General features: G+C 54.8%; 2 protein-coding genes across 2 annotated transcripts; one reads left to right on the top strand and one right to left on the bottom strand.

Annotated features, from left to right (window-relative positions):
- The first annotated feature begins 4,546 nt into the window (after positions 1–4,546).
- Positions 4,547–5,986, top strand: LOC113916560 (nuclear receptor 2C2 associated protein). The gene is made up of 5 exons (XM_027583069.2): positions 4,547–4,840; positions 5,010–5,100; positions 5,324–5,429; positions 5,506–5,573; positions 5,840–5,986. The coding sequence occupies exons 1-5, from the start codon at positions 4,803–4,805 to the stop codon at positions 5,954–5,956; spliced, it is 420 nt and encodes a 139-aa protein (XP_027438870.2). The 5' UTR covers positions 4,547–4,802; the 3' UTR covers positions 5,957–5,986.
- A 25-nt stretch (positions 5,987–6,011) lies between these two features.
- On the bottom strand, positions 6,012–11,288 carry RFXANK (regulatory factor X associated ankyrin containing protein). Its single transcript, XM_035729123.1, is given in 10 exon segments — positions 6,012–6,227; positions 7,161–7,241; positions 7,631–7,697; positions 8,085–8,210; positions 8,383–8,483; positions 8,731–8,796; positions 8,962–8,998; positions 9,000–9,046; positions 10,394–10,588; positions 11,074–11,288. Coding segments are annotated over 9 exon segments (783 nt in total). The 5' UTR covers positions 10,581–10,588; positions 11,074–11,288; the 3' UTR covers positions 6,012–6,156.
- Positions 11,289–11,764: the final 476 nt, after the last annotated feature.

Below are 11,764 nucleotides of genomic sequence, written 5' to 3'. Positions count from 1 at the left end.
TTTATCCCACGTATAGAGAGGAAGCTGAGGCTCAGAGAGGATAGGAAGATTCCTGGGTCACATAGCTGATAAGAGACTCGCAGCATTGGAGCCCAGGCTTGTCACACCCCACAGCTGTTTCCACCAGCTGCAGCCTGAATGTATCATTCTTTCATTCATTCCTTTATCCAGTGGGCATTTATAGAGCACCAGCTGTGGAGTAGGTACTGTTGTCCCAGGAATATTTTTGCTTTGGGCAGGGTCTTTGCAGGGAGACTTCAACCTTAAGAAGTCTAGATCCATACAAAGGAATATTATTCAGCCATAAAAAGGAAGGAAGCCCTGCTACGTGCTACATCACGGATGATCCTTGAAAGCATGCTGAGTGAAAGAAGCCAGATGCAAAAGACCACAGTATGGTTCAATTTATATGACATGTTTAGAACAGACACATCCAGAGACAGAAAGTAGATTAGTGATTCCCAGGGGTGGGGGAGGGGGAATGGAGAATGATTGCAAATGTGTACTGGGTTTCCTTTTGGGACGATGAAAGTGTTCTAGAACTAGATAGTGGTGATCGTTGCACAATCATGCAAATATAATTAATGCTACTAAATTGTACACTTGAAAATGGTAAATTTTGTGTTCTGGTGTATTTTGCCACAATGAAAAATGGAAATGACGGAAATGAGGGGGATCAAAAGTTTAAAGAGGTCAGCCCTTCCCCCACCTTTCCTTCCCAGGGTCTTAGTCTCTCGGTGCTTAGAATGGGATGCACTGGGCAGAGAGTCTGCACTTCACACCATGTCCCACATGTGTGAGTTTGAGTGTGTGTGTGTGTGTGTGTGTGTGTGTGTGTGTGTGTGTGTGAGGGGTGTCTCAGGCTGATGGGGGAACAGACAAATAGGTGACAAGATGGTTTCGGCTAAACTGCCAAAGAGCAAAGAGGGGGTGGAGATGAGTGAAGGTTGAGGAAGGACCCCAGGGGAGCAATGTTGCCCCTAGGCATTGGTACAGGTCCGTGTCTCATGCATGTGGACCCAGTCGGCTGGTCCAGGAGTGGGCGAGTGATGGCCGCAGGGGCCAAAGTGACACACTGGGGAGCTATGCTTACTGTTCAGTCCTCATCACAGAGGAGAGATGGAGGTCAGGGGTCACATTGATATGAGTGTCTGTAGTTGACAGGTTGGTGTGAGGGGTGATTATGGCAGCATTGGGGTGGGGGGGTCGGGGGTCTGGGTGTGATTGTGTGACATGCGAGGGATCCAAGCAGCTTTGCCTCCACAAGTTCAGGGTTCAAAACCCCTCTTTTCCACTCCTAATAGAGTGACTCTGGGCCAGCCATTTTGTCTTTCTGTGCCTTGGTTACCCTATCTAAAAGGAGGATAATTAAGAGTCCCTGTCTTACAGGGTTGCTGAGAGAATGAAATGGGAAGTAAACACATAAGATGGGGGCTGCTCTTATGTTTTGCCCACTTTCCAGCTGAGAGAAACTGAGGCTCAGAGGCATGGGACCACCTGCCTGAGGTTGTACAGTATGGGTACGGACCAAGTGGGAGCCTAGGTTCATGGCCTCAGAGCCAAGCTGACCCTCACCCTTGACTGCCCCCACCTCTCTACACGCCTTCCTCTCCACCCCCAGGTCCCCCTGGCCAGTGCCAGGACTGAGCTTAGAGGGGCTGGCCTGGGGCCCAGGGGAGGTGGGGGGGGCGGCTGTTGCTGGGGGCTTGAATGAGGCAACCTTGCCTGGGAATCTGCTGGGCTCAAAGAGCTATTTATAGGCCTGCACTGGGATTGGGTGAGCCACCCCTGCCAGCCCTGAGTGCCTTCTCTGTACCCCCCACACTGGGGCCCAGGCCAGGGGCTGGAGCGAGTTGGGGGAGGAAGCAGGGGAGGAGGCTGGCGGGCCAGAACAGGAGCAGGGAGGTTGGACCTTCCAGGACAGCTGGGTCTCAGAGGTGGACAGTAGCCCTCCAAAGTGCCTCTTAACATGCCCAAGGTGACACATGGACATGACACAAGCAGCCACATTCACATGTGTCGCACAATGTCACCAACGAACCCCTAACCCACATCATATCCCAGGTGGCTTATATACAACCACATGAGGCAAGGCCACATATACGTCACACAGACCACATACAACCTCATTTGGTCACACCCAAGCCATGCTGGTTGCACAACCAAACTCAGCCCCACCTCTAGTCCCTTCACACTCAAATGCACGCACTGCACCTTAGCTGTCTCGGCAGCCACCAACAGGTACATCTGCCCCACGTTGTTCACCTCCAACCCTGTTTATAGGCATGGGTGCACCTCCAGACAGCTAGCACCCAACTAAAATCACTGGGCACCCCTGGCACCCACATGGAGATGTATAGTCCTCCCGAGATCCATCTCAGAGCCCTGCCACTTGTGCTTACCATTCAACACACCCAGCTGTGGCTCCCGGGGGTTCCCCGGTGAGCTCACTCCAGTCCCTTCACGCAGGGCCACTCCCTCCCACTCCTACTGTCACCCCCACTTCCCCAGGCTCCCAGGCTCCCAGGCTCGCACCCTGCCAGGACGGACAAGTCCAGCTGGAAGCTAGCGTGCATCTGTGTATTCTGAGGCAGGCCCTGTTGGACCCAGGCAGACCCTGGCAGATGAATCACACCTGGACCTGCCCCGCTGGGGGCTGCTGGCCTGGGAACCATCACATCCACCCCTACGTACTCTCCAGGCTGAAGCAATCATTACACTTATCCCCCAGGCGGAAATCAAGGCTTGAAGCTTTCTGAAGGCCTTTCCCTACCCTGCTCTGCCATGATAAACACATGGGAAGTTGGACCTGTTTTTTTGCCATGGGTGGGGCTGCATCCCCAGAGAGACACTTTGCTGACCCATACTTGCTGTGTGACTTCAGCAAATACCTGACTCTCTCTGAGCCTCTGTTCTTCTTTTGACAAATGCAAAACTCAGCTCAGTGGAGAGACCTCCAGAGCCAGACAGGTTTGAATCCTGGTCGCCCCTGGATAACCTTAGCAAAATGACTTTGCTTTTCTGTGCCTCAGTTTCCCTCAGTTGAACTGGAGTGGCAGCTCCTGGCTCTTCCAGAGCTTCCTCTGCCCCATCGCCTGGGTGAGGAGGGAGGGAGTGCCTAGTCTCTCCTCACTCAGGCAAATGAATGGACCACTTTTGGCTGCTCTGCTGGGAGCTTAGAGCTGCTAATTCCCTGGAGAAACAGGAGGTTCTTTCATGCCCAGGCGCCAGTGGGGTGAGGAGGCGGGAAGAGGGTACTGAGCTGGCCTCATCCCAGTGGGCAAGGTGGCTCCATGCCAAGACCAAGAGTGGCAAGGGGGGCCCTAGGGCCATGATTCTTCCCTGGGGGACATTGGCTCTATCCTCAGCTGTAAAATGGAGGTGACATGGACCAGTACCGCAGGTTTGATGAACCAGTGGATGGAGACAGAATGTGGCTTCAAGTCAAACACAGGACTGGCTCTTAACAAAGGCTGGCCACTGTTGTTATGTGTCAGTCCATTGAGTCCACTGAGTTCTCCAGCAGTCCTATAAATAGAATTCCCTCCATTTCACAGATGAGGAAACTGAGGCTCAGAGAGGTCAACATGCTTGTCCAAGATCACAGGCCAGTGATTGAGTGACCCACCCAGGATCTGAACCAAATCTGGGCCCTCCAGAGTCCATGATCTTCCCACTTTCCTCTGGGAATAGAGAGGTCTTTTCTGCCACCCGCAGTCCTGGCCCCAGCCCTGAGACCAACAAAGCCAGGTCTAGATGGCACCAGGCCATGACTGAATGCAGGAAGTCCTGGCAGGCAAGGGCTGATGGGGCGACCCTTCCGCTAGTGTCCCAGTTTCCCAGCCAGCCCCCCCACCGGCCCCCACCGTCCTGGAGTGGGCTTGGGACGATACTAGTAGGATGCCAAGAGAACCATTCCCCTAGCCCTTGAAGAAAGGGGCTGGATTCTAGACCATTCAGCTAAAGCCAGGAAACTGCAGCCTCCTGCCAGTGGCTGATCAGTTTCAGAACCCTCCATTCATGCAGATGGGATGGTGTCCTGCCCTTTCTCAAACATCTTCAGGCTCAGCAGGATCTTGATCCATGAAGCCTGTCCCAGGCAGCGTTTACTAGGAAGAAAGATTTGGAGGCTAAGCCTCCTGTGTTCCAGCTGGGACACGGGAGGTTGATGAAGACTCGCTGTACAGGCACTATCGTGGCCTCTTCCTCGGCTCTTCCTTTGGTCCCTGGGAGGCAGTGAAGTGCGAGGCAGCATTAGCAGTTACAGAATGGATTTGGCATACTTCCCCAGGTAGGGAGACATCATTATCTCTCAGACACCAAAACCAGTGCTCTATACCCACAGGCATCAGAGACTGCGCCCCACACACACTCGGCACACAATGTTTTCGGTGCCTGCCTTCGACCTCCAGCTCCAATGGAAACTTAATCACCGGATGAAGGCCCTTTAAGAGGCGGGCACGGAAGGGCGGGGCTCAAATTACATCCTGCCCCGAGAGCGCAGGCTGGGCGGGTCTGAGTGACATTGCGCCTGCGCGGTGTCCTCGTGGTTCCGGGTCTCGCTTGGTTCTCGGAGCTGTTCGTAGAGAGACTGAGGTTCGGAGCCTGAGCAAACCCACAGGAAACCTGTTTCCCTTCCTTGGACCCGCTGTTAAAGTCTGGCCTCGGGTCACTGGCAGTTTCTTTGAAACCCTTGCAGACTCAGGCGTGGTCGAGTTCGCGCCGCTGCGGCTTCGTTGGCGCCGGGATTCGAACACCGGCCGAAGTCAGCTCTGAGCCGTGTGAGGCTTTGTGGAGCCGAAATGACTCACTCTTTGGTTTGTCCAGAGACAGTGAGCAGGTGAGAACCTGGCCGCCGGGCAGCGGCGGGCGTGGCCCTTGAGCCCCGGGTTGACAGAGCTGGGGGTACCGGGGGAAGCTGGAGGCGAGGGGGGGGGCGGGCCCTCTGGTGGGCGGGAACTCGGCGCTTGGTTCAGCCCCTCTTTTCTCCCGGATTCTGGTGCCTCCAGGGTGAGTTCAGTGCTGAATCGCAACACCCGGCAGTTTGGAAAGAAGCATCTGTTCGACCAGAATGAGGAGACATGCTGGAACTCGGACCAGGTGAGGCACCTCTCCCTGGATCCTCTACCCCCTCCCGTGAATCAGATTCAGGGGTCCAGAGTGCCTTGAGAGCTAAGGAGAACTCCAGCTGGGGAGTCAAGTTGGCCACGGAGGAATGTGTGCGAACGGCCCCCTCCCACCACCATCGACTGTGTGAATGAGACCGGTATAGCAGGGCTCTGAGCAAGTGATTGTGAGCCTCAGTTTCCCTGTCTGCTTCCAGGGCCCCTCCCAGTGGGTGATACTAGAGTTTCCTCAGCGCATCCGTGTCTCCCAGCTGCAGATCCAGTTTCAGGGGGGCTTCTCCAGTCGCCGGGGCCACCTGGAAGGTACTGGAAGGCTCTGGAAGGTGGGGGTTTGGGAGGGGAACCCCAGCCTCACAGCCTGCCCCTTTTCCTGCTGCAGGTTCCCAGGGGAGTGAGGCTCTTTGCAAGATTGTGGACTTCTACCCTGAGGACAACAACTCCCTTCAGATATCCTGCCTGGGCCTCTGGGGTGGAGGGGTGAGGGGATGGTCTGTACCTCTGAAGGCTGTGGATCCTAGTGTGTGACCTTGAGCAAGTGGCTCTGGGCCTCCATTGCTTCATCTGTAAAATGCGCTGATGGTAACCTGTTCTATGTGAGAGCTTCAGAGGGGCTCACAGTGTGCTGGGTCATGCAGCATACTGGTGGTGTCTGAGCTGGGGCTGGCGGATGGGAAATGATGAGCTACCTGTTTCTCTTGACTGCCTGTGCTCACACCTTCCCTGTGCCTGCTGCCGAGGTGGACCAGCTGAAGATGACACTTGAGAACGCCACTGACTTTTTTGGCCGAGTAGTCATCTACCACCTGCGAGTGCTGGGGGAGAGGGTGTGAGGCCACTGGGTAGCCGACTCCTCCAGGAGACCCTTGGGGAAGCACAGTGAAGTCCTTCAAGTTATGCACACAGAAGGTTTATTGGTTCCTCTTGGGAAGGATCCCCCCCCCCCCCACTGTCTGTCCAGGAGCTGCCTTTGAAGCTAGTTCTAGGTCAACTGTTTTGTTCCCTGAGTATCTGAGTCCCCAGCAGGCAGTCTTCACTCAGGATCTGCGGGCACCAGGTTGCTCTGGAAGAGTTTGAGGATGTGGTTCTCGATCACCTGTTGCACTGGAAACAGGACAGGGGAAAGGTGGGCCATGAATCCAATGGAGGCTGCAGGGGCAACGGCCAAAGTGTACACTTTCCTGGGGGATGAGCTGGGGTATCCCACCATGAGAACTGCACCCTGCCTCTCGGGGGCAGAGAGGGATCTCCAAGCCCTGGGACATGGATGGAGGACCTACATCACACATGGGGAAATCCACACTCTCCCCAGAGTACAGCTGGGAAGACAGGCACCCAAGCCAGGAAACTCAACTTCCCCATGGTTTGTAAAAATGCACTTTTGGAGGCTTTTTAGAGTCATAAAAACAGTCTTTATCAAACAAAATTGGTGACTTGTGACTTTTATTAAAGGATGAGAGGGGCCTTGAGGAATTTCTGTCCCAAGTGGGATAAAACTCAGAGGAATCCCCCCATGACCCCAAGGGTTTGGTTCTATTAGTATCTCTCCATTTTCTAGATGGGGAAGCTGAAGGGGGAAATGGAGAATCAAAACTGGGGTCTGCCTATGGGCCCTACTCACACCTACCTCTTGCCACAGAGAGGGCTAGCCTCAGTGAGCCTGTGCGCTGTGGCTCCTTGGCATCCTCATTCTGCCAGGCCTGTGTGTGTGTGTACTGTTCCTCCAGCCTGGACACCACCCTCCCTCCCTCCCCTTGGGCCTCCAGGAAGCCCTCCCTGACTCCCACCTATCAGGGGGCTGGGCCAGAGCTCCCTTTGGGCCTCCCAGTGTCTGTGTGTATCCCATCATGAACCCAGTCGCTGACCCACATCAGCCTCCTGCACGTGCCCAGGCCAGGTACACTGTGGCACTAGATGTTTGCTAACATGAACGCTCTCACTGCTGGCATGTGACACATCCGAGAGGGATGTCCTGTGTACCCCTCTGCAATCACCCTACATACAGCACACTGTCACTGCCCCATGTCTCAGGCTGACCTTTCCGATATCCTAGGGCCACGGCAAGATCCATTGGGGTATAGCCAGAGTCAGCCTCCGTGGTGAGATCAGCTCCTCGGGCTGCAAAGCAAAGCAGGTGTACAGGGGGGTGGGGGTGGGGGTAGGGGACTGGGAGCCCAGAATGGGGCATGGCGATTTGGGAGGTCCAGTGATCCCTCACAGTACGGCCACAGGCCTGCTGGTTGCCGGTGTGGGCCTGGATGAGAACCTGAGCTCTCCAAAGAATGTGGCCAATAGAATCCCCATCTCCAGGGTCCCTGAGGCAAGGAGGGTGTGGGTGGTCAACCCAGTTAGCTAGACCCTGGTACTATCCCACCGTCTCCTGTCCCCAAATCAGTCCTCTGGGAAAAGCAGATGGTGACCACGCATCCCAAGAGCTGTTCAAGCAGAGCTTGGACCCCTCCCTGGCCCTCAGGATTCCTGGGGGGCCAGCTGCTACTCCCACTTACCCAACAAGGCTTCTACGCACTTCACATGGTTCCCACGCACAGCATACAGCAGTGGTGTCCCTCCATTCTGTTAAGGGCAGGGGCAAGAGCAACCAACATTCTGTCTTTTCCAGATTCTCACAACACCCCCAACCCTCTAATTTAATGTGGTTCCTCCTCCTACTCATCACCTGGTCTAATTCCTCCTTTGGGTCTCAGCTTAGATACCCCTTCTTTCAGGAAGGCCTCCTTGACTTCCCTTGGCTATGTAAGCCACTTCCAGGCCCTTGCAGTTGCCTGTGTGTCTGCTATCACAGCGGTATTCACATTTCAGCTGACTGCTTATGTATCGTCTTCCTCTTCCCGCTAAACTAGGAGCTCTGCGAGGTCAGGGATGGGTCTGTCTTGTGTTCTCAGGACCTATAATAGGCCTGGTACCCTGTGAGGTGCGCAGGGCCAGTGGCTAGTGCCTCACCCAGTCGTAGATGTTGATGTCCACGTCACGCTCGAGCAGCAGCCCCACGATGTCTGTGTAGCCGCCCATGCTGGCCAGTGACAGGGCACTTTCCCGCTCCTTGGCCAGGATGTGGGGGTCAGCACCCTGCAGTGGGGTGGGGGTGGGGAGCAGAGGGAGTGGTGATGGGATGGGTGGGGGCATCCCCTGGAATCCTGGGGTACCCACTGCGGCCCCATCTTACAGACATGGCACCAGCTGACTCAGACCCCAGCCCACCCTCAAGTCCCTGGGAAGCCCTGAGCTGGGCTGGACGCACCCACTCGAGCAAGAAGCGGACAGTCTCGATTTCTCCGAAGGCGGAGGCCCAGATGAGTGGGGTGAAGCCATGCTCGTCCGGCTTGTTGATGAGGTTGTCGCCTGGCAGGAGGGGGGTGGTACCACTGGGATGCACCCCTGCCCACTCTCCCCAGTGCTTGCGGGAGCAGGGACAGGGCAGGCGGCTGGGGTCAGACGTGGGCGGGGGGGTTACATGTGTGGACATGCTCAAACGTGTAGATAGGTGAACATACGTGGAGCCTCAGGTCATTTCAGGACCCACATGCATACCCCAACATGTGTGGTCAGACAGGTATGGATACACCAGTGTACTCGTGTGGACACACACCTTTCCTCAGGTGTTCCTTCAGCTGGCTCAGCTCCCCTTGGGCCGCAAGCTGGTGGATGGACAGGGCTAGGGGCCAGAGAGAGCCAGAGTCCTCACCCGTCCCGTCCCGGCTCCGTGCCTCAATTTACCCCAACCAAAGTTGCTCCTCTCAGCCCCTGCCACTCCTCCTGCCCCTGCCCTACTACTTAGGGAGGCCGGGGGGGTGGGGTGGGCAACCAGAGGCCCACTTACAGTCCAGGGTGGCTGGCAGGGCCGAAACCTCGTTCCCCCCGCTGCCGGTTGGTGAGGGTTGTTGAGTGCTTCAGGGAGCTGCCTCCTGGAAGAGAAAGAAATGGCCTCAGTTTCCTCTCAGTATGTTTCTGGGGCTTCAGACAAGTCCTTGGGGGCCTGAAGCTACCAAAGACAGTGCCTCACTCCACCGTTCACTCACTCTGCCCTCCTGGTGAGCCTTTCTCCTCTACACCTGGTGACATTCTGGGCAAATGAGACATAGTCCCTGCCTTCAAAGTGGGGGGGGGGGGTCAGACAGAAATAGAGAAATAAGTGTTCAGGAGCTACAAAAAGCAGGTAGAAGAGAGAAGAAAGAGGGGAGGGCGGGGGTGAGTCCATTTTAGACAAGGTGGTCAGGGAGGGCCACTCTGAGGAGAGGACACCAACCGAGAGCTTGGTCAGTTGAAGAAAACCAGCCCTGGGAAGAGGTGTGAGAAGAACTTTCCGCCCAGAGGGAACAGCAGGGACCAAGGCCCCAGGAAGTACTGAATTCGACGTGTTCAAGGACTCTAGCCAAAAGAAATCCTTGGGTCCTTAATAGGGTCAACAGAATCACCATCTGACCCAGCAATTCCACTCCTAAGTATCTACCCCAAAGAGCTGAAATCAACTGCTCAGACAAAAACTTGTACACCAATGTGTACAGCAATGCTAATCATGATTGCCAAAAGAGGAACAACCCTAGTGTCCATCAGTGGATGAAGGGATAAGCAAAATGTCGTCTGGAATGGACTATTATCAGGTCATAAAAAGTAAAGAAGCACTGACACATGCTGTAATGCGAATGAACCTCAAAAACACCACGCTGAGGGGCGCCTGGCTGGCTTGGTCAGAGGAGCATGTGACTCTTGATCTCGGGCTCATGGGCTCAAGCCCCAGGTGGGATGTAGAGATTAAATAAATAAAACTTAAAACAAAAAACCATCATGCTGAGCAAAAGAAGCCAGACACAAAAGACATGTTGTATGATTCATTTATATGAAACGTCTAGGACAAGCACATCCATAGAGACAGAAAGTAGATTACTGTTGATGGAGGCAGGGGAGGAGGGATGGAGAGTGACTACTAACGGGGATGGGGTTTCCTTTGGGGTGATGGAAATGGTCTGGAATAATAGAGGTGGGGGTTACACACATTGTGAATGTACTTACTGCCACTGAACTGTATGCAAGTCTGTTTAAAATAGTAACTTTTACGTCATGTGGATTTAGCCATCATCTATACATATGTGTGTATGTGTGTGTGCATGTATAAAAGTAATCTCTCACTGGGTGAGAGAGAAGACACATCCCAGGTAGTGGAACATAAAGACAGAGGTCCTATCTTGGGCCTGACATTCCATTGTCCTTGCATCCTAGACGCAGGAGGAGTCCAGGGGAAATATCCTACCTACCCTGAGGTGAGGAGGCACCAGCATCCGGTTCAGGATTCCCAGGCTCCAGGGTGCAGGGGAAAAGACTGAGCACCACAGTATCTGAGCCATCAGGGGCCTCATCCCCAGGGTCTTCAGGGTCCCCAAATTCTGGGATGGGGAGCTGCTGGGTCACACTGAGGTCCTCTGCAGGCTGGGTGGGCTCCATGGGGGAAGCTGGTGGAAGCACCAAAAGGGGAGAGAGAATAATTCTCAACAACTCCTATTAAGTAGGCACCAACGGCATACCCAACTGTGCGCAGTGAGGGTGGCTAAACTCTAGCTCAGCTGGGAAGTAAAAACCAGAGTCCATCTGCTTTTCAGGCCCACTCCTCCACCCCCCTCACTAGGACACATACAACATGCTTTACTTAAAATGGGGTCAACTACCTGGGTTCAAATCCCTCCAATTATAGGCGGAGAACTTGGGTACATGACAACTTCTCTGAGCCTCAATTTACTCATTAATAAAATAGGGAAGTGAGGTCTAAAATCACGCCTGTAAACAGCTAAGCTGGGGGCCTTATATACGGGCAGAGCTTAATAAACGTTCTCTGTAGTTATTTTTTGGGGGGTCCCCAGAATGAGTGAGTGCTCAACAAAGATGTGATTGGTCCCATCCCCATCGGTCCCTCCCAAACAGATCCAGCAGGTCCACTCACCTCTAAAGAGCCTCTGTCACCCCAAACCGCAAGCACGGGTCCCCCAAAACTTGGGGGCCCAATTCACAAACTTTTCTCCTTCAACTGATACAGGAGGGAGCAAGCTAGAACCTGGACCCTCAGCGTCCTGGATTCTTCTGCCCGGACAGAGAGCAACTTGATACGCGACCGCTACCCCCACCCCAGAGCTCTCCCACTGCGCCTGCGCACCCTGCCTCCCCAAAAGTGCCTAAAGGCGAGAGCTGTAGAAGCTGCTTCTGGCCCTTTAAGACTTGAGGGAGGGGCGTGGTTTCCGCTGGGGCCCAAGCAGGCTGTTGCGCTTGCGCACTCTTTCCCCGGCATCTCCGGAGGGAGCCCGGCCGGGTCAGAAGGGATGGGTGGAGCCTCAGAGGATTCTGAGGATTTCATTGCGCCTGTCTTCCGTCACTCCCCCCCAGCTCCGCCCACAGATTTTTCCAGAGGGTGGCGCTAGGCTCCCGTTGAGGCCGGATGGGTGGGACTTTCTCCAGTCGGGAAGACGGTGGGCGGGGAGCAGTCGGGGCGTCAGGGATTTAAAGGGGCGCCACTGCCGTTGCACCCGTCCACAACAATGCCCTCTTTGCGGTCCTGGAGGCTTATGAGCATGTGTAAGGATCTGATGGCAGCAGGAGGGTACAGAAAGGCCGTTTAAAGCAGCCCGAAGTGGGCAATG

This window comes from Zalophus californianus, chromosome 1 (genome assembly GCF_009762305.2).
Source record: "Zalophus californianus isolate mZalCal1 chromosome 1, mZalCal1.pri.v2, whole genome shotgun sequence".
NCBI lineage: Eukaryota > Metazoa > Chordata > Mammalia > Carnivora > Otariidae > Zalophus > Zalophus californianus.
The sequence above is the reverse complement of the archived record's forward strand: the minus strand, read 5'-3'. Positions and strand labels throughout refer to the sequence as shown.

What these genes read in the sequence shown, in the direction of transcription:
- LOC113916560 (XM_027583069.2), top strand. Translation starts at nt 4,803, where the DNA reads ATGACTCACTCTTTGGTTTGTCCAGAGACAGTGAGCAG. An exon ending in TGTCCAGAGACAGTGAGCAG is followed by an intron (nt 4,841 to 5,009) that starts GTGAGAACCTGG and finishes TGGTGCCTCCAG; the next exon opens with GGTGAGTTCAGTGCTGAATC. An exon ending in CATGCTGGAACTCGGACCAG is followed by an intron (nt 5,101 to 5,323) that starts GTGAGGCACCTC and finishes GTCTGCTTCCAG; the next exon opens with GGCCCCTCCCAGTGGGTGAT.